At 38.3% G+C, this 20,098-nt stretch overlaps 1 protein-coding gene across 2 annotated transcripts in view; it reads right to left on the bottom strand.

Annotated features, from left to right (window-relative positions):
- Window positions 1-1,233: 1,233 nt before the first annotated feature.
- VDAC2 (voltage dependent anion channel 2) overlaps window positions 1,234-20,098 on the bottom strand; it is a 30,869-nt gene continuing 12,004 nt past the window's right edge. The window contains exons 2-10 of one of the 2 annotated variants that reach the window (XM_045025687.1): window positions 19,777-19,837; window positions 15,690-15,761; window positions 13,779-13,828; window positions 9,876-10,028; window positions 9,740-9,792; window positions 8,952-9,179; window positions 7,250-7,400; window positions 6,153-6,210; window positions 1,234-3,054 (exon numbers count right to left, since the gene is read on the bottom strand). In XM_045025687.1, the coding sequence (XP_044881622.1) occupies window positions 2,963-3,054; window positions 6,153-6,210; window positions 7,250-7,400; window positions 8,952-9,179; window positions 9,740-9,792; window positions 9,876-10,028; window positions 13,779-13,828; window positions 15,690-15,761; window positions 19,777-19,816 (897 nt within the window). In that variant the 5' untranslated portion in view covers window positions 19,817-19,837 and the 3' untranslated portion in view covers window positions 1,234-2,962. The remainder of the gene's footprint in view (window positions 3,055-6,152; window positions 6,211-7,249; window positions 7,401-8,951; window positions 9,180-9,739; window positions 9,793-9,875; window positions 10,029-13,778; window positions 13,829-15,689; window positions 15,762-19,776; window positions 19,838-20,098) is intronic. The other variant, XM_045025686.1, reaches the window with a different exon arrangement.

Here is a 20,098-nt window from a genome sequence, read left to right as displayed (position 1 = left end):
ATTTTTGCTCCAGATCCCTAAATGGCTCCCTCAAGGATTGAGCTCACAACCATGGGTTTAGTAGGCTAATGCTCAAACCACTGAGCTATCCCTCCCTCATCCTGTTTCATAAGGCAAACAGTTAAGGGGACAGGTGTAGCCAAATTCTAATTTATGTAACTATATTCTGTCTACATAAATTTTTCTATATAGTTTTAATTGGCTTGTATTCTTCATCTCCTGATGTGTTGGGTACAGCATTACTGTGTGCAGTTCCTTTCCAGCGCAGACATGGCTGCGTTTCAGTGGTAAGTAGTACGAGAGTGTCTTAAACAGCAGGTGCAGTAATTGCTTTAGCCTCTAGAAAGCACTTGGGCACTTTTCAGGATGACAGAAATTCTCCAAAGTGCAATTCCCAGATCATGCAAAGAGTCACACACCCGTGCCTAACTTTATGCCCTGTTGAGTAGTGCCATTGTTAGCTAACTGACTTCAGTAGGGCCACCCACCGCGGACGCAGTAAGGTCCTACTTCTGCAAAGCTTAAGTCAATATTTCTAGAACTGCCCCCCTTGTCCAAGATGAAATTGCAGCTGTATAATTCAGTTTCTTCTTTATGATCTTTGGATCAATGGAGAAAACAATGAGGGTCACTGATATATTCTCTGATGAAGCAGCATTCCTGTTTCACACCTCGCAGCTAGCATAAATGCTGGTTCACGCAGGTATAGGAGCAGGTAAAACACCTGCAGTCTCTTCCCAGTAGTTTCAGCGCCTGCTCCTTGAGTGGCTATTGACTGAAGCCCTGCACATCCTAGATCTCTATATATGATATAGTCATACAGACAAGACCATGAAACCTGTTACTTTTCAATCCCTGGTGAGCCGCGTGCCAAAAGTTGCCGATCCTGCTCTAGATACATGTGCACAAATCCCATTCACAGCATGAGTTGCACAGGTATTCTTGAGGGCAGTATTTATCCTGGAGTGTCAGTGGATTTTGTATATTAAAACATAAAAAGAATAAGAACCTATCCGGCAGAGGACTGTACTCCCAAGAGCTTAGTCTGTTTTCCCTAAGCCCAGGTGTGGAGCAGGGAACCCAATGAACACTGGGGCGGGGGGGGGGAAACTCTTCACTTCCCAGATATTCAAGCTAGCTTTTTGAGAAGTGCCTGAGATTTGGGCTTGGTACATTTTGGCATTTAGGGTCTCTCTGTACACTGGTCTATAACTAAAAGAATTACTGCAAAAGTCAGTCTTTAAACCAGTTTAATGAAAATACAAGGCTTACGTGTAGCATCTTAAAGTCACCACGGTAATTAGGGGAAGAGTGTAACAAGTCATATGCCTTAGTTCAGCTCTAATCTGATGTTTTATCATCTCCCCTTCTCACCTTTCATACCAGGTAATACTCAATGTAAAATACTCTTATCACAAGAGTAAACTTGCCATAAAAAAAAAAAAAAAGGAAGCCACCCTATTGACTATGGTGACTAGTAGGAAATGCTAGTAAATATTTAAATAGCTTAAGTCTACCACATTGCTCTTTAGTACCCCAGAACACATGCTGTCTTCCAGGCTGTTCCTCCCATCTAGTAGTGTAAATTCAGATGTACATCAATGTGGCTATATAGTGCAAAGCACATAAAACGTATGCAAGGGGAAGAACTTCCCTGAGACAGCCCCCTGAATGGAGGATGGCTCTTTAGCAGCATGTGACCACATTTTCTAAAGATATGTATATATATTTACCTTATTCATAAGTCCCCAAATTCAGACCTAGAATTGTGACCTTAAAGTCAGTCTTTGCATCTCCACATTAGGAGGATCACTGCACATGCATTTCCAGTATCCTTTCTAGCAAGGTTCTCTTCCACTTGGAGCTGTATTCTAATACCTAGGAAATCTTTTTAGCACTTGCATTACTGCAACAACTTCAGGAGTTATCACATTTAATCACTGATACTTGCAAAGAACTGTATCATCAAAGGAAAAATGCAAACTTTAATCCTTAGAGTGAGAAATAGAAGATAAAGTAAATCACGGTATCTTTCACACATTCTAAACAGAAGCTTAGCATAGTCCTGCTCACATGGTCAGTTGATTGTACTGAGTGGGCCTCCACTCTGCAGCCAGACTAGTGGGAGATGTAGGCGGCATTTTTCCAAGTCAGACGGTGCAGTGAGTGTATTGTACTCTCCAGACCAGTAGGCACAGAGTACTGGACCAAATGCACTTTGTCCATGGAGGGACAGGAGAACTGGAGAATACGGAAAGGGGCCTTGTCGTAACACAGCAATAGATCAAGGGATGAGGTTCACTGGCTCCTAAAGGAGTTCCCATTTAATCGTCCTCAGCAGAAACCTGCTTGCTTCAACATGTGGTCAAAAGGACTGGGCCCATAACGGAAGCTCATGACCACTAAGGTGTGTGGCACTACAATGATATTATAAGTAAACTAAAGCTCACTGAGCCCTAGCAATAGCTAAACTCTTAAAATATTTGGAGGCACAAATATGTGTGTGTATTTGTTTTATTCATAATTTGAGTTGTCTTGGGATACCAAAAGTATTTCTAATTAAGGTGATTTAACAAAATTGCTGACCTCATTTCAAAACATCCACTGATCCATTTCTCATTCAATGGCAATATCAAAATGTTAAAAGGAACATAAAAACAAACATGCACACAATTGTACAGTTTTCATAAAGGTCTATTTCATTATTTGTGGGTAGCGCATTAAACAGTTAAATACATTTAAATAATGTATAAGTGACTGCACTAATGCAGAATTGATAACTAGATAGGTAACCAATTTAACTAGAAACCAGCTAACAAGTAACTGTCTAAAATACTTTGAATACAGCTCTTGTTCTAGGTCATCCCTCTTGGGAAAAAAAGCCTGCTGATCACATTGGAAATACATTTTTAAGGCCAAATTCTTCTGATATCCCTTCCTTGCAGCAGTTTCTTAGGCTGTTTCAAGCTTCCAACTCCAGACCAAGACCAAGTTTATGACCTCCAGAATTGATGCTCTTCCCATCTACCAGGGCGGAGAGTGTAAGCTTCACACCTGTAAGATTAAAACAATCCCATGTTAACAACATGGAATCTGAAAGTGCTAGCCATTGTGTCAATCAACAAGTCTTCGTTTCATCACAAGTCCAAGTTCAATTATAATTACTTTCTAAGGTAGTAATTCAATAGTAAAGCAAGTTTCTAAAGCAATTTCCACTTACATCAACTCCATTTAGCTTTTAAAAGAAAGTTGTACAAAACTAAGTTGAACAACAATTGTAGGTACCAAATGACGATCTGGGGGGGCATATAAAATACAACTACTTCACACAGAACTAAAAAAACCATACAAATTCTATATAAGTATCACATTTTATATATTGGATTTATGAGATTATTTATTTACTCAAACTAATATGGAAAAAGCAACAGAGTCCTGTGGCACCTTATAGACTAACAAATGTATTGGAGCATGAGCTTTCGTGGGTGAATACCCACTTCGTCAGCGTCTGATGAAGTGGGTATTCACCCACGAAAGCTCATGCTCCAATACATTTGTTAGTCTATAAGGTGCCACAGGACTCTTTGATGCTTTTTACAGATCCAGACTAACACGGCTACCCCTCTGATACTTAATATGGAAATGAGCCCTTTCATGCATTATAGGTCACACAGAGAAAAATATGCTAAGTATATGAGATAGCCATTTGGGAAAAGTGCGATGATGGCTTCCCCCACACCCTTAGAGGGAGGATTAGAGATACTGCACAAGATGTATTTTTGCCCAAATAGAACAACAACTTCCATAAACATGAGGAAAAAGAGTGCAATTTTGAGAATGAAGCTACCTTAATCCTAGCTGTTTAGAGAGCTATCAGCAACCAGTAAAATCAGATATAAGACCTTTGGAGGAAGACAGTGAAGAATGAAAGAGACCATCTTATTTTCATTTGCATCTACTAAAACTATCCCCCTAACAGAGAGAAAGAATCTAGAAGTATTCTTTTGTCTGAGCCCACAAGGATCTCAGCAGGGAAAGAGACTAGATTCAGTAAGCTACTGAGTCCCTTCTGACTACCCTAATAAAATCAAATTAAGATCCTGTATACTGAAAGTTATTTAGATTCCACTCCCTGCCCCAAAACCTTGATCAGAACAAAGGAATGCTAACACAAATGGGTGGATTTATAACTCTCACTAATCTGAGATCCAGAAAGCATTTTGAAGCAACCCAGAAAAAAAAAATACATTAAAAACCAAAAACTTTTCAGGCCTTCTTAACGTATCACAAAGCAGCACACAGGGAAAAAACAACAACTTTTTTTTCCAGTTGATTGCAAGTCACCTGTAAGATTAAAAATCTACAAGAAATCCAAAAATTTGGAAATACAGAACAATTAAATACTAAGTTATGTCAACTCTGTCCCCCACTTAACAATTCCAACTTCCTTGGCATACTCCTTTTTTCCCCCCCAAGACACAGTGGTGTTTTGGATCACAGATTTAGAAAGAGATCCTCCAGCCTGTGCATGCAATATGAACAGCCAATGTACTTACAAAGCTTTCCATTTATAAGTGTGCCCTACACAGCCCTGGTTTATAATTGGTTTGAGGTCTCCATTGTACACATGCTGTATCTGTCACCTGGATCATGCACGTGCACATAGAGCTATAAGGATCCCTCCTTATTAGACAGAATCAGGCCCTTAATAAGGAGCGGAGGAGTGACTACCAGTTCCTGATTAGGAAAACAGGACGAATGTAGTCAAATAGTTTGCTGAGTAAAGAAGGCACAACCCAGAGGCAATTAAGAATAAAGCATTCTATTTTTAGTAGTGTCTGATAACACAGTGTTTGTAAATGGATGGATAAAGCAGGCTGAGTTTCTCAGATATGGAGCAGACTAAGAGCAGTTCAGCTACCTTTAACTGCATGCATGAAGCGTTTGGAATTTCTCATTAGTTTTTAATCCTAACTCTAAATTTTCTTGTGCGTTTTTGCAAACCGCAACCTTCCTGAAAGGATTTTTATCTTTAAGTTATGGATTTGAACAAATTTTTTTCCGGGAATTTCCTTAGTTTTTAAGAACAGAAAGAGCCTCTTCCTCCTTCTGCCCATGTGCTTGTCCTAGGATTTCATCCTCCTCCTCCCCCAAAAGCAGCAGCTGCAATGATCCAAGGTATGCAACGGAAATTTTGAGAGGCATTATCTCTTCTTGTCAACCACAAAGATGAGTCCCCATATGTTTTAATACACTAGCAGTTAACTGTTTTCTAAACCAGAAGTTGCTTCATTTCTGAAACAAAACTACGCTGAATGAGTTTGCTCCACAAGACAGCCCCATTGTGTATATGGTGTTAATGCTATTTGGACAAAACCTGCTCAACCCAAGACCAAAAACAGGTCAGGTTTTTCTCACATAAGTCTGGTGTCTTAATGGTTTATTCACTATCATGTTTTATAACCAGAAGTGATTTAAACAAACAGCACAAATGGACAATCACTGAGAAAACTGTTACCAAGGTATTAACTGAACACAGAAACTGTGTTAGCTGGTGATCAAAGGATGTGTAAATTACTGCACTTGTTTAATATCTTCATAATAGTTTTAATACGAATTAGGTATTCGAAAAACAAAACTAAACAGTTCTTTCACTCTGCTGTAAGAAGTTGATTAATGGATACCAGCCAGATGACAACTGGACATTTTCTATGAATGATGGTTAGATCTTCCAGGATACTACCAACAAAAATGTTCTGGTTAAATTAAGATTATTAGACTTGCTTGTTGTCATTGCAGCAAAACACTGCATTGAAAGTTTGAAACACATCTGAAATCCATCCTACTGGAAAACAAAATGGAGGACACACTTAGCCCTAAACTTTCCAGAAATGCCATTGGATTTAGCCAAGCAGAACTCAAATTCAGTAGGAGTTTTAGTTTATGGTATATGAAACTGTCCAAGTACGAGTTAGCCTCCAATATAGATCAAAAGGGAGAAAGACTGAAGAGATAGTCATTCTGAAGAGAGGAAAGAGAAGCCATCTACTGTAACTGGCATGAGTGTATAGATAATATTTCAACAGCAGTTCCATGCATAATACCTAGGAATGCATGATTGCAGTGAAGAGATTTATTTATAAAACATTTACCTGGCCTCAAGGTCTGGGTGTAACCCACTCCAACTAAACTAGAGTTGTTCACTTTTGCCTGCAACAAAAAACGAAAAGCTGAGTAAGAAACAGCAATTCAAAAGAAAACCATGAAAGAACGTTCTTTGCTATAACCCCGTAGTGACTATAACAGCTGTCACCAAGACCAGACATCACAAATTTAAAGCCAGTTTATATTTTGCAGTATCTTTGTATTTACTGGATACACCATTCCCCTCCCCCGCAAAAAAACAAAAACCAAAGACACACACACACACCCACCCACCCTTCTTATCCCAGAGGGAAAATAATATACAGTTTGAGTGGGCAGGCAGAAATTTACCTTTCAAACCACATTCCAACATAATCCCTGTTACCCGAAATGTTTGTGTAGGACTTTTCTAGGAAGAGAGCCAATTCACCCTTTTATTTTTAATGCTTCTGAGATTAACTCTATCAGAACAAGCCACAACATCTAATAGTATTCATTGAAGAAACAGAATTTCATTGATTCACTCAAATCAATGAATGGCCATTTAGTTTTACTGGGCTGGTACATTTCTATGCTAACCATCATTGTTAATGCTCTCAATCAATAGTATGTGCACCAGCACTAGAAGTTCAGGCTTGCAAGACTCTTATTCTAGACCCAATGACATCTGTTGCACGGACACTACCCACTTCAAAACTGAAGTTAAACTAGAGCAAGCCAAGCTCTATTGTAGATAGGGTGCTGACTGGTACAGGAGAGTTCTCAGCATGGGAACGTGGTGCAGTAATCTGAAAAAGTGTCTGAAACACCTCTCTAGAGTGATTTAATGTGTAAGGCACTGAATTGTGTTACTATAGGCATAGTAAGAAGACTTTCTGTAGAAAAAGTAAATCACAGTTACTTTGTTGTATGTAACTAAAGTCACATACTTTACAAGATTTAGTTGTTAACATCTGGGCTATCACAGACCTTTACATTAGTGATACAGAAGAGTAACTGGCATACTTCTTGACCGTTCCATATCAATATAGAAATTTATACTACTATAAAAGATATCCAGTTGTATATTTACACAGAGCAAGAGGAAGCTTAAAGCCATACTTACAGAGATGGAAGCAGTGGAATCCAACTGGTATTTAGCTGCAATACCAAAACGAGTGCTGTTGCTGCCTGCTGTCCAAGCTAGATTTACAGCAGTATCAAGACTGTCACTCACTTTCTGGTAAATTGAGCCACCAAATTCTGACCCGTCATTGCTGCAAGATATTTGCAAGTGAAATTAAATTACAGGTTTATGTGTATAAAATATAAAGTCCTACACTTATATTTAGCTTTTAAAGTTTTATTCAAAACTTTTTTTTTTTGTATTTTTTTGTATTTTAAACATAACTAATTTATTTTTCCATTCCAAGACATTAAAAAAGAGGGCAGATAAATGTAGTTTGCAAGGAAGAATAAGCTATTTTAGCAGAGTCCATGAAAGAAGCTTACTCCGATAATTATATTGCTAAGGGTGATACTAATGTGTTCACTTGCACAATTAAGCTCATAAATACTCTAGGTAAATTCCTCCTTCATAGAATATCAGGATTGGAAGAGACCTCAGGAGGTCATCTAGTCCAACCCCCTGCTCAAAGCAGGACCAATCGCCAGACAGATTTTTGCTCCAGATCCCTAAATGGCCCCCTCAAGGACTGAACTCACAACCATGGGTTTAGCAGGCCAATGGTCAAACCACTAAGCTATCCCTCCCCACAAAACCCTGGCTCCATTGAGTTCATGGCACACCCTCTGTTTAGTGCTGAAACTAATGAAGAGTATGAAATGTTTGATACAGACATGCAAGTTATAAATCAGAGGCAAATATTCAGAATAATCTTGTGGTTACTGGAAACGATGTTTCTAAGTAGCATTATAGTATTACTGTTAAGAAAAAAGTCAAAGGACATTTTATTCTAGAAAAGCAATACCATTTTCAAATCTTTTAATAAACTTTGAAAGCAGTTCACTGCAAGTATGAACAATCCTGGTTAAAATTTATATTGTCTTAATTCCCCCTCTTCCCCCCCCCCTTTTTTTTTTAAGAAGGGGGGGTGCGCAAGTGTGTGATTTGACTCCAATTAATACCAGTAAGTTGCTTCCTACCTTAACACCATGCAGATTTAAGTTAACATCACTGAGACATCAGTAATGCACCATTATCACAATTATTCAACCTGAGAAGTCAGCAGGAAGGTGAGAACACACACAAAAACTATATGCTTTGCCATGTATGGTTAGATTTCATAAACTTGAGTGCTTCCTATGTTAAAGTTCCCTTTCAGGGCAAAAGGAAAGGGCCTAAGAATTAAAAGCACTGGCAAAGCATATTTATTTTAACTATATCATGCCAACTGTAACTGCTAATAACTATTTCCTGTAAGAGATCACAGGGAACAAGTGTATTATTGTACTGCAGTTTTCCCAATCGCAAAGTAGACAGGTACTTCAGTCTACTTTGTAAACACAACAATACTTTCAGTATTGCTTTCTATATTTTGCAGACTACAATGCATATATTACAGAAATTACTTCATGTAACAAAGTAGTTAGAAAACAAGCTATAAACACTAAACTGAAAAGAGGTACAGAAGTAATTACTGATCAGGTAAAGAAAATCTCATGTGTTACCCTGGTTAATTCTGTACGAGGTTCTCTCACACAGAGCATATTTGACACTTTCACAAGCAAGTGCTATTAATTCAGAATTTGAAGCTTATGAATACTCTTACTACAAGCTTCTCAAATACAGTTTTTTTAATACTCACACGTTAGTGTGCAGTTGGAAGTCTCCAGTTTTGTAACCCACAGAGAAGTTATTCCTTGTTAGCTTCGATTTGGCACTATCAAAAGTCATCTGATAACCAGCAAGCCAGCCCTCGTAACCAACGACAGCCGAGCCATGGATCGCAGGTCCAGCAAAATCAAAGTCAACATCACAACCAAGATTTACACATTCACGTTTATAAGATGACTTAATTTTGCCACTTTTCTTCCTGAAGCAAAGAAATTATTTTTTAAAAAGGCTTCATCCTCTACTATCAGTCTAATTTTTACTACTTAACCTGCAGTAGGCACATAAAGGCCATTAGAGAATAGGTGTCAAGTTGGGGCAAGACATAACTGACCAGTCATGGAACCAAAATGCAACAGTCCATAAGAAAGTTTCAGAAAACACAAGGATTATACATTTGAAGACTAAGGAATGAAGAAACTTCTTTACTTCCTTATCCCGCCCAAAACTCCCAATAAAGTATTATCTTGTATTTGTGCTAGCAGAGCCTTGAGTACTATTCTAACAAATGTAATTCTCTCATTAGGGTGCCAACTATCCTGTTAAGGAGCAAAACATTTTGCATCAGTGCCCCAAGGAGCCACATTCAAATATAACAGCCTGGATTAACAGTAGTAGTTTTGAGCCACCAATTTCAAGCCATATACATACTCTTCATTCACAGTTATATTAACCTATTAAATATTCATTTGACCTTTACATGCAAAGTTATTCCCCTTAACATGCCAAAAAGTACTATCTTAACAAAAACAAAACTCTTACCCCGTGTTTGGTGAGAAGGTTGTGTCAAACGTTAGCTTCAAACCTTTGGCAATCTAATGAGGGGAACAAAAGCTATTAGCTCAGATCTGCCGGCTAAGTGAAAAAATTAAATACAAGTAGTTCGTCAATCTGTTACCTGATCTTCAATCGCAATTTCTGTTCCCAGAGTGTTATCTGTGTTCCATTTTTCTGTGAAAGTCAGACCATACTCAGCCCATTTGTATTTGGTCTCCAAGCTCCCATTCACTTTCCCTGTGTCTGTGTTTGATGAACCAGCTGTTGTGAATTCCTAGTAAGACAGTATAGGTTATTCCTGAGTTGCACACATCCCAGAAAGTCTCACATGGTAAAGGTATCTTTTTTTAAAAACTTAAAAAACTAAACAATGTAAACAACTGTAAGGTAGTATTGTCCTGGTCAACCAGTTTGAATTATACCCACCCCCTTTTGTAACAATTTGCTAAAAAGGATCTTCCAGATTTTCAAACTTAACCAGATGGCGGCAGTGTATGTGCTGATACTACACAGTTCAAAAATGTAAAACCCAATTCCAAAGCAAGGAAGTCCACTGTGCTATAAGAAATTGAACTATACTATTCAGTGTAGTTCATGTTTTACACTTCTTTCTGAAGCAATTTGTTTCAAGTCATTGTTTCCTTAAAAAGCAGAAAAATGTTATTACAAGTACAGAGGTGAGTTTGGGGCTCATATTATTGAAGGGACTAATATCACTGATCAGAGCCAGGCCCAGTGCAGACAGCATCCCAGACAACTCTGCCAACATGCTGCAATCCTCATATAATACTATTGCTATTCCAATCTTTAGTGCCCAAAGAGAGACGATCATGCTACAATTGTGAGATGGCCCTACATATACATTTTAAAATAAACATTCAGGGATTAGAAGAAATTTTACAGTTGCAATCGAAAAATGATTTGAACATAAGTCTCTAGACAAAAGGGCAGCACTTTGGTTCTTAACTAGGGATTTTAATAGCCACACAAGTGAGTCAGGACTCCCAAGTAAAAATATAATTACATAGGGAGACTGTAACATTAACTGATAGGAAGTTTATTAACAGACTTCCATTCCTTACACAGAATTATAATTTTTTTAGATTCAGGACTCTCAATGGATAGCTGTTACGCTAAGTTATTTTAAAATAAACATTGCAGTTATTTATATTACAAACAGCACCTTAGTTATTAAAACTGAAAGTTATAAACACTAGTTGCTTCTCGCTACTTATCCTCTTTACTTTTTGCATCTCTTTTCTTGGAAAATGGAAAGACTAGTCAATATCTACCTAATATCTATCTAATTTTGAAAATTTAAAAATAAACATGGGCACAATGCTGAAGTGTTTGGCTAGCAACTGCTGCAGGGGATACTTGTTAAACAGTCTTTCCACTCCATTTTATTAATGATATGGAAAAATTTCTGATGGTCTTTAATCTAAAAAAAAAAAAAAAAAATTATATACAAGTAAATTTTGACCCAAGATATGGCTGGCTGTGGGTTTGTCTATATGGTGTAGCAGTGCACACTAGATGGGTGTGAATTCAAAAGCACACCAACATGTTGCACACTAACTGGCCCAGGTAGACCCTGCTTGGGCATACGTATTAGGGAACTTTTATTTAACGCCAGCAGGATCTATTTGGGCCAGTTAATATGCAACACATTGGTGTGCTTTAGAATTCACACCCCTTTGATGTGCACTGATGCACTATGTAGACAAGCCCTGTTTTCCCCTACGCCCACTAGAATTAGCTATCCACTCCTTAAGGTACTATATGCATTTACTACTACTAGAGGGAGCATTCATTTTATGTGAAGAGTATGTTTAAACCAAACATTTCTGGAGTATTGTATCAATCTCACCATATACTGAAGGAATATCTAGATTTCCAGTAGATAAAGGAGGTATATGAATGCCAGAATGTGTTGCTAAAGATTTACCTTAGTTAAGACAACAAACTTTAAATTTATTAAATGAGGTAGCTTTATATGAAAAATTAACTTTGAGTGAGTGATGTTTACTTGCAGCATATTATTTAGCCACTAGATGTCTGTGCAAAACACAGCGTTCCAGACATGGTAGCAGTCCCTAGTAAACAAGGGAAGAAAAAAAATGAAATTCAAGTTGCGCAGGAGCCTGTTTGCCTGTAGCAGTCACCTTTTTCTTTAAGGAATACCTACTATTTAAGGCAGGCTGTGATTCCATAAATCAAGATAGCAACTAAAGGCTGAAGACTATTAGTGATAAATAGCTTATGCCTTATCTACACTAGAGCATTGGCCTGCTAAACCCAGGGTTGTGAGTTCAATCCTTGAGGAGGCTACTTAGGGATCTGGGGCAAAATCAGTACTTAGTCCTGCTAGTGAAGGCAGGGGGCTGGACTCGATGACCCTTTGGGGTCCCTTCCAGCTCTATGAGATATATCTCCATATATTATTATTATAGGTTATAAGAGGGTTTGCCAATATACCAGGAGAGCACTAGTGGGGAGAGAGAGAGAGAGAACACGCTTCTTTTTCTGGTACAGCTTGAACCTGTTCCCCCAGAAGGAATAATCTGTACCAGACAAAGGACTTTTTCTGCTGATATAGCTATCTATCCTAAGGCTTTTGCCAGCATAGCCATGTTAATCAAGAGTGTGATTTCCCCACACACCCCTAACCAACAAAGCTATGTCAGCAAAACTTTTTGGTGTAGATCAGGCTTTAGTAAGATGTTTAAAAGGTTAGATGTTTTCATGAAATATAATTACACTACAATGGCCATCAACCTTCATTCTTCAGTTTGTAAACTATTGTGCTGATTCAGACAGAAATATCCCCCAGGGCAAAATACTGAACAATTTGTCTCCTGCTCAAGAATCCAGCATTGGTCAGTGTCAGCGGTCAAAGTGATTGGTGAAACTGCTGTTTCACTGTTCAATACTATGGAATCAGATTTACAGAAATGTAGGGCTGGAAGGGACCTCAAGAAGTCAACAAGTCCAGCCACCTGGACTGTGGCAGGACCAAGTAATTACAGACTATCCCTGACAGGTGTTTGTGGAATCTCCTTCACTGGAGATTTTGAAAATCTCCCTTGGAAGCCTATTCTAGAGCTCAACTACCCTTATAATTAGAAAGTTCTTCCTAATATCTAACCTAAATCTCCCTTGCTGCAGATTAAGCCCATTACTACTTGTCCTACCTTCAGTGGACATGGAGAACAATTGATCGCCATCCTCTTTACAACAGTCATTAACATATTTGAAGATTTATCAGGTCTCCCCGATCCCACCCCAGCCTTCCTTTTTCAAGACTTAACATGTCCAGTTTTTTTTAAAACCTTTCCTCATAGGTCAGGTTCTCTTAACCTTTTAATCATTTTTGTTGCTCTCTTCTGGACTCTCTCCAATTTGTCCGTATCTTTCTTAAAATGTGGTGCCCAGAACTGGACACAATACTCCACTGATGCCTTGCCAATGACGAATAGAGGAGGACAGTTACTTCCTATATTTTACATACAACACTGCTGTTAATAGACCCCAGAATGGTATTAGCCTTTTTCACTGCTGCATCTCATTGTTGACTCAATTTGCAATCCACTACAACTCCCAGATCCTTTTCAGCAGTATTACAAGGGTCTTGTGAGATTTACACTGAGCACAAACAGAACCAAAGAATATTCAGAGAAAACTAAATTAAATTTCTATATGGTCTGATATCAGTTTTACCTTTAAAAATGGTTCTGCTATTCATTCATTTTTACACACAAAATGAGTGACAGCCAAGATATACCCTGCTTAGCAACTTTACAAAGACATCAGAACAACTACTTCTGACTACTGCATGTCAGCATACACGGCAATGTGATTTATGTTTGGAGCTGCAGATCTCTATGGCCTGCTGAAATGTACTGTACAGCAAACACTTATCAAAGGATTCTGTCAACTAGCTAACTTTGTCCATAAAAGATCCCTTTGGTAAGCAGGAAAATTAGAGCACATTAATCAAAAATACTATGAATTTAAAACTCACCACCCCGCTTGCAGACTTTGTTTTCACGTCCAATTTCACCAGCCCAAAACCTTAAGATAAAAAGTACACTGTAATAACTTTAAAGTGTGTGCATTTTTTAAGCAAAAAATTAAAAAAAAAAAACACTTCAGCCATTGACAAGAGCAGTATAAATCCTATGAACGCTGAAACATCTGTAGTCAGTGTTGAACTGAGTAGTGTTCTCTTAAACTTTAAAGTGAAAAAAAGGAATAGCGAAGGCCTGATTATTGTACACCAATGACTACTAGGGGATATTTTCTCAGTTAACTAAATGAAAGTTTTTTGTTTCTGTCTACTCCACAAATTCAACTCTGCCTCTCAAAGACAAGCTGTGCCCTTTCTGGCTTTTATGCTGCCACCAGTAAAAGATTCTGAAGTCTGAATTTAGCTTGAAGTTATGCTGATGTGTGAACCAGAATAGAATACAGTTTATTCTATAAGCACTACTGAGTCAGAGCTAACAAAAAGGTTAGGACTCAAATAAACTAGGAAATACAGTTCCAAATACACAAAGGGAGTAAATTTAAGAAGGTGCCATTTTTAATATTGTCACCCTTCTGACAATTAGCTGTACTTTATATTATACTAAGCAAATAATTAGATTTAAGGATTTTTTTTTTTTTCCAGAAATGTCATTCTTATATTGACAGGGTGAGATTTACACACACACACTCCCATGAAGCCTCCTGAAGGATGCTCAATACAAGAGCCCACACCACACAAGTTGATTTATTCAGCTTTAAAATAATCAGAAGTTATACACACAAGAATTAGTCATATCCTCTACTTCTTTGCCACTGTAAGGTTGCTTCCTATCATAGTTATCTAGTCAAGTCCAATTACGTGTCCCAAGCAACAGGTTTCTAAGCTACAGTCTAACAGACCTCAAAATTTTTATATTTGATATTACAGTAGCACCTAGAAGCCCCAGCCAGTTATATGTTGTGCAAATACACAGTAAAAGACAGTTTCTACCCTGAAGAGATCACAGTTTAAATAAATAAGAGTGTGAGGAAAGAGAGATAGATGATGTAAGCAGAAGATTGGGAACTGAAACACAGATTATGGCCCCAATCCTGCAATAAACTCTGGCAGACTACCATGCTCTGAAGAGCCCCAATGAAGTCCATGAGATTCCAGGGGTCTGCCTAGCAGGAACTCATTGCAGGATTCTGACCTACAATGTGATCCCCAAGGTCACAGAGGCATTTTAATACCAGAAAGTCATGTTGCTTTAACTATATCTGCTTAAAGCAGCACAACCCCACAAGTGTGAATGCAGTTATACAAGTACAAAAAGAGCTTTGCACTGGTATAGCTATTCCAATACAGCATAGGAAACCACCACCAGCATATGGCACCTTTACGTCTAACAACTGCGTCCACTCCAGGGGGTTCATCAATACAATGTGGGGTTTTTTAACCAGATATAATTAAAGTCCCATACCTAACCAACAATTATTCCATGATAACTTTCAAGTGTAGCCCAGGCCATAGGAGCTGGGACTTGAACCTCAGTTCTTGATTGCTAGTCAGCTGTCTTAACTACAAGACCACACCTTCCTCACTAGAGTACTACTATAAAACCCATTCCTTCCTCGTTGTTTACATCAGATATTTACATACTTCTTTCCCATCTATTAACTTCTAATTAGCCAATGTGTGTGTGTCTAATTTTTCTTCAAGTCAGTCCCACAAGGTCTCTAACCATTTTGCTGCTCTTGTATGAACTCCCTCCAATTTAATTAAATCCATGAGTTTATCCCAGTGTATACAGGTACGCACAAATTAACATTCCAGAACATGTGCAAATTAAAAATGTTAACTTTATGTCCTTCAGCAAAGTGACATTTCTTTATATTGCATTTTTCTTAAAAGTATTATTCCTACCATAGCCTTTGTTGAAGATATCTCTGGCAGATTTGCCAAGATCTGCATATGATGGAGGGATCGCCATTGGAGCTGGAAAGATAGAGATAACAGGTATATTAATATTGAAACATATCATCTAAAGATAAACTATCTTTAGTTCTAAACCCACTGTGTCTTCCAACAAGAACACATATACAGGACAATTAACAACAGATGGCTCAAACTAAAGCAGTACATGATACACCTACAGATTTTCATAGAATGAATACTGACTATTCCAAAAGTGGCATGGGTTTACCAAAGTTCCTCCCCATGCAGATTCCAATATGGATTTCCCAATGTTTAGTTAAAAATTTAAAATGCTTCATATTTCAGAAATTGCAAAAGCTTTCAGAGGAGAAAGATGCCATTCCAAACTGGGCACTGGAAAGTTGTAGGAAATTGTGATGAAATCAACAGACTCTCTATACTCATCAGGATCCCCAGGAGATATTTTTGTTAAGACCCCACAGGATTTTTTCCTTTTTTTTTTTTGGAAAGGAAACATGCAGGATTGTGTATCTAGTTTGCATCTATACTTGGCCTTGTGTTTTAATACCAGATATCTAACTCAAAGAGAGAGATTCAAAAACACTAATAAGATTATTAAATTCAACAACTGTTCTGATAAACTTTATAGAAACTCTACACACCCACACTCTGCAGTGAAGAAGCCAAATATTTTATAGCTAACACCATGTCACTTCTGTCACAATTTTTAGTGACATTAGTAGATCTGTTATTTTAATATTTTAAAAAAGTATTTAATGACCAATCTAGTTAGTCTAGTTAATGCATCCCCTTACTATAAGAGAGAGATGGGTCTATTCTGTGGTCCAACCTCTTGCTTCCTCATGCTGGCAAGAGTTGGGAGCAGGGCAAAGGGAATGTGATCAGATCTTGCTGAAGAAGGAACACACCATGTTGCTCTGAAGCAACTTCTGTAACAGAAGTTAGGTTGATGGGATCTAAGTGGAGATCCCCCAAACCAATGAGAGCTATCAGAAAAGTGAAAGAGTCAAATAAAGGCTTTTCTTGGGGAATGCAAGAAAGCTTAAGCCTTTATAAGCCAATGGAGGACAGACTAAGGTGAGGTCAAGTGGGTGGAGAAGCACAAAGTTTTGGCAAGACTTCCCTCAGCATGGGGCCTTAGGCAGGTTAGGGGCCCCTAAAACACTTTTCACTCTAATATGGTTACTACTCACCCCTTTCAAACACCCACCACCACCCAACTCCTCATGTTGGCCCTGAGGATTATCTATCACTGCTCATTCAACAACTCATCACAATGCAAGGCTGTTATCTCCTTCAGTGGGAGCTTTCCCATAGACTTCAACCGGAAAAGAACCAGGACCTTAAAAAGGGCCATTGTCAATTTGAACTCTACGGTCACATTTTCATATTTTCACATGTGAAGTGTCTGTATAACCCCATCTCCCATGTGAAAGCGCCAAAAACAAAAAAGGAACTATAAAGGGGAAACAGTGAAACTGACTAGACAAGGAGTGTTGTCAAAAGTACAAAGTATGCAAACAAAGAGAAAAGTTCTCTAATCTCCTTCAGTTGTAGTGATCTTGCGTTACAAGTTAATAGATAAAAATTACATTTGTCTAAAATTTTATGTTCATGGTGTCTCTAATGAGGAACTAACACAGCTGCCTCCAATATGCCACCTGTTTTGCCTCCTTATTGAAGCAAGTGTACAAAGGAATGTACATTTTTACTAATCTGTATGCCAGAACATTCAATGCCTCCATTTTGTTTTGTAGAGGAGGGCACTAAATTGTCATCCAATAGGTTTCAAAGACTAGAATCCTATTGAGATGAAAAGGGCAGCTCACACTTCATTTTTTTAAAAGGGGTAAATCAAGTCCTGCAGAAGACAATGGAAATTCCACAGTGCTGATTTTTGGAAATCTCTGAGAGCCTTAAAGCACACGGGATCAAAGCAAGGTTCAAGAACTCACACTTTTTCAGAATGTTTCTTTGTAATTTTTAAGTACCAGAAACTGCTATTGTAAAGAGAAAATTCAATATTCAGGAACAAGTAACAGTCAAAATAATACTTTGTTTTGGGACTTAACATTACCTTTCTATGGTGCTAGTACATATGTCAAGTGTACCTGTGTAATTAAATCTCATTTTAATGGGTTCACATATAGTCCAGCAATCCCTTAGGTAAGTGTTCTAGGCTCTAGGCCAGCTCATTATTCTGAAAAATAGTTGTATGTCCTTAATAAAGAGTGGAATAACCTCGGCACTGCAATGAAGTAGTTTTTCCCTGCCCTTTTAAAAAGGGTGATTAATATTTATAGATTAAACAGCAGATCATATACATACAGGTTTTAACAGCTTGTTTGTAACTTGTTAATCAAAGCAATTTTAAATTATAATACACAATTTAAATAGTTTTAGAAAGCTGCCATAGCAGACTAGTTACCACCTTAAAGTTAGAAAATGTTTCAATTGTTTAGAAATGAACAGCTGTTGTTCGGATTGAGCTATACAAACAGTAAAGGGAATTTTGCTATTTTCCATCCTACTGCCTACTGTGCAGCCAGACTTAAAACAACAGCTCTAACGTTAACATTTTATTTTAAAATGTTAAGTAACATATTTTGAGGCTTTCTTCCAAACCACCACCACCCAAGAAAAAGCTATGTCTGATTTCATTTTTATAGTAACCTTCTGCATCAAAACATTTTGGCAGTGATAAAGTAAATAAGCCTTTTGTTTTTGTGTAGTAAAACAAATTCAAAAGGATAATCTCATAGTATGGCATCAGATTTATGCTAAACAATGCAGATGCCATGAAAAGTTATTAGAGGAGGTAGCAAACAATTTATAATAAAATTGCAGATTAGAAAGATACTATGAAAATTATTATGCTAATTCAATTACAGTAACAAACATTTGGCCTGGTACATATAAGTTGCTAAATATTTGTTACATGTCCTTCCTGCAAATAAATGGTGACTATAACTGCGTGAATACCACCATAAATATTGCCCTTATGTCTTAAAATGCAATCTAACCTGCAGGCCTGTAATTTTTAATCTTATGTTAGTATAGATCAAGTGAGGGACCAATGGTTAACATGTGTCCTTGACACTTTTATAACGATCTTTCCTGTAATGTAGGGTGACCAGATAGCAAGTGTGAAATATCGGGACAAGGGGTGGTGGGTAATCGGAGCTCATATAAAAAGAGCCCCAAATATCGGGAGTGTCCCTATAAAATCGGGACATCTAGTCACCCTACTGTAATGCGCTACATTCAATGAAAGAATAATGCTAAGCCCTGTCTGTCATCAACCCTGTACTTCCCCGCCCTCCATTCCAATTAACAAAACCAACCCAAGTGAAGTGAGAGGCAGTTTTTTTTTCAATCCAGTCTCAAATTCTGTTTCTTTTACTAAAAATTAATATTAACCAGGTAGATTTTAAACATTACATTTATAAATCCTAGACACTTATGAACTGTAAATTTATGAAGAAAAATCAACTATTTCAGCAATCTTGTTCCCGATTGTGACTGATGCAAATGGCAGCTCCACCTTTATCTGTGGCTTCAAGCTATCCCTTTTTCCTTGTGCATTCCTGAAAACATGGGGTCACAATTGTTGCTCCCAAGAAAGCCAAATTAAGTTTTCCCCTTTACCAAAGAAGGAAGATAACTGGTGATTTAACCACCAGATAAGAAAATACTATTAACCTACCCTAAAGAAATACAATTAGTGTACAGTGTTACCACAGTACACCTTTCCCTCAAGGTATTCTGTCTAACTCCTTCACACCCTCATATTAAAGACACCTTGAGGAATTCTTAGAGGACTGATGTAAATTTTAAAACATCAGAAGGTGGATCGCATTTTTAGGCAGATTGAAAACTGTCTTGACACCAACTTTAGGAAGCCTGTCAGGGATGGATGCTTTTGAGGAGAATGCTGGGCTGATGTTAGCCCTCTGGGTTCAGTATTTATCGGCCCTTTCCGATCTTATACAGCTACTAATCTTACAACAATTATATTTAGCCACAGTCTTGTTTAAACTCTTTCCCTACTTACGTCTCGGAGGCGGAGGGGAACATGGTGGAGGATAAGTCATAGCTAGGCCAATCTAATGAATCTACAAAGAGGGGGGAAAACCAACATTCAAGAGTGAGTGAGTGTCTCCCTAAGCATGGCCCGGGGCCAGGCCCGCCCCGCTACGGCCCTGGCAGGGAACCGGCTCCCCGCGCAAAGGCCCAGCCAGACACGCCGCGGCTGCAAGGTGAACGCGGCCATCTTAGGACTCCGGCCGGCCGGGCTCTCTCGCCACCTGCTCTGAGCGGGCATCGCAGCCGCCCCCTCGCCCCACGTTCCCAGCCGCGGCCCCAGCCCGGGCTCC

Source organism: Mauremys mutica, chromosome 7, assembly GCF_020497125.1.
Source record: "Mauremys mutica isolate MM-2020 ecotype Southern chromosome 7, ASM2049712v1, whole genome shotgun sequence".
NCBI classification, from domain to species: domain Eukaryota; kingdom Metazoa; phylum Chordata; order Testudines; family Geoemydidae; genus Mauremys; species Mauremys mutica.
Note: the sequence above shows the minus strand (reverse complement) of the source record. Positions and strands in the feature narration are given on the sequence as shown.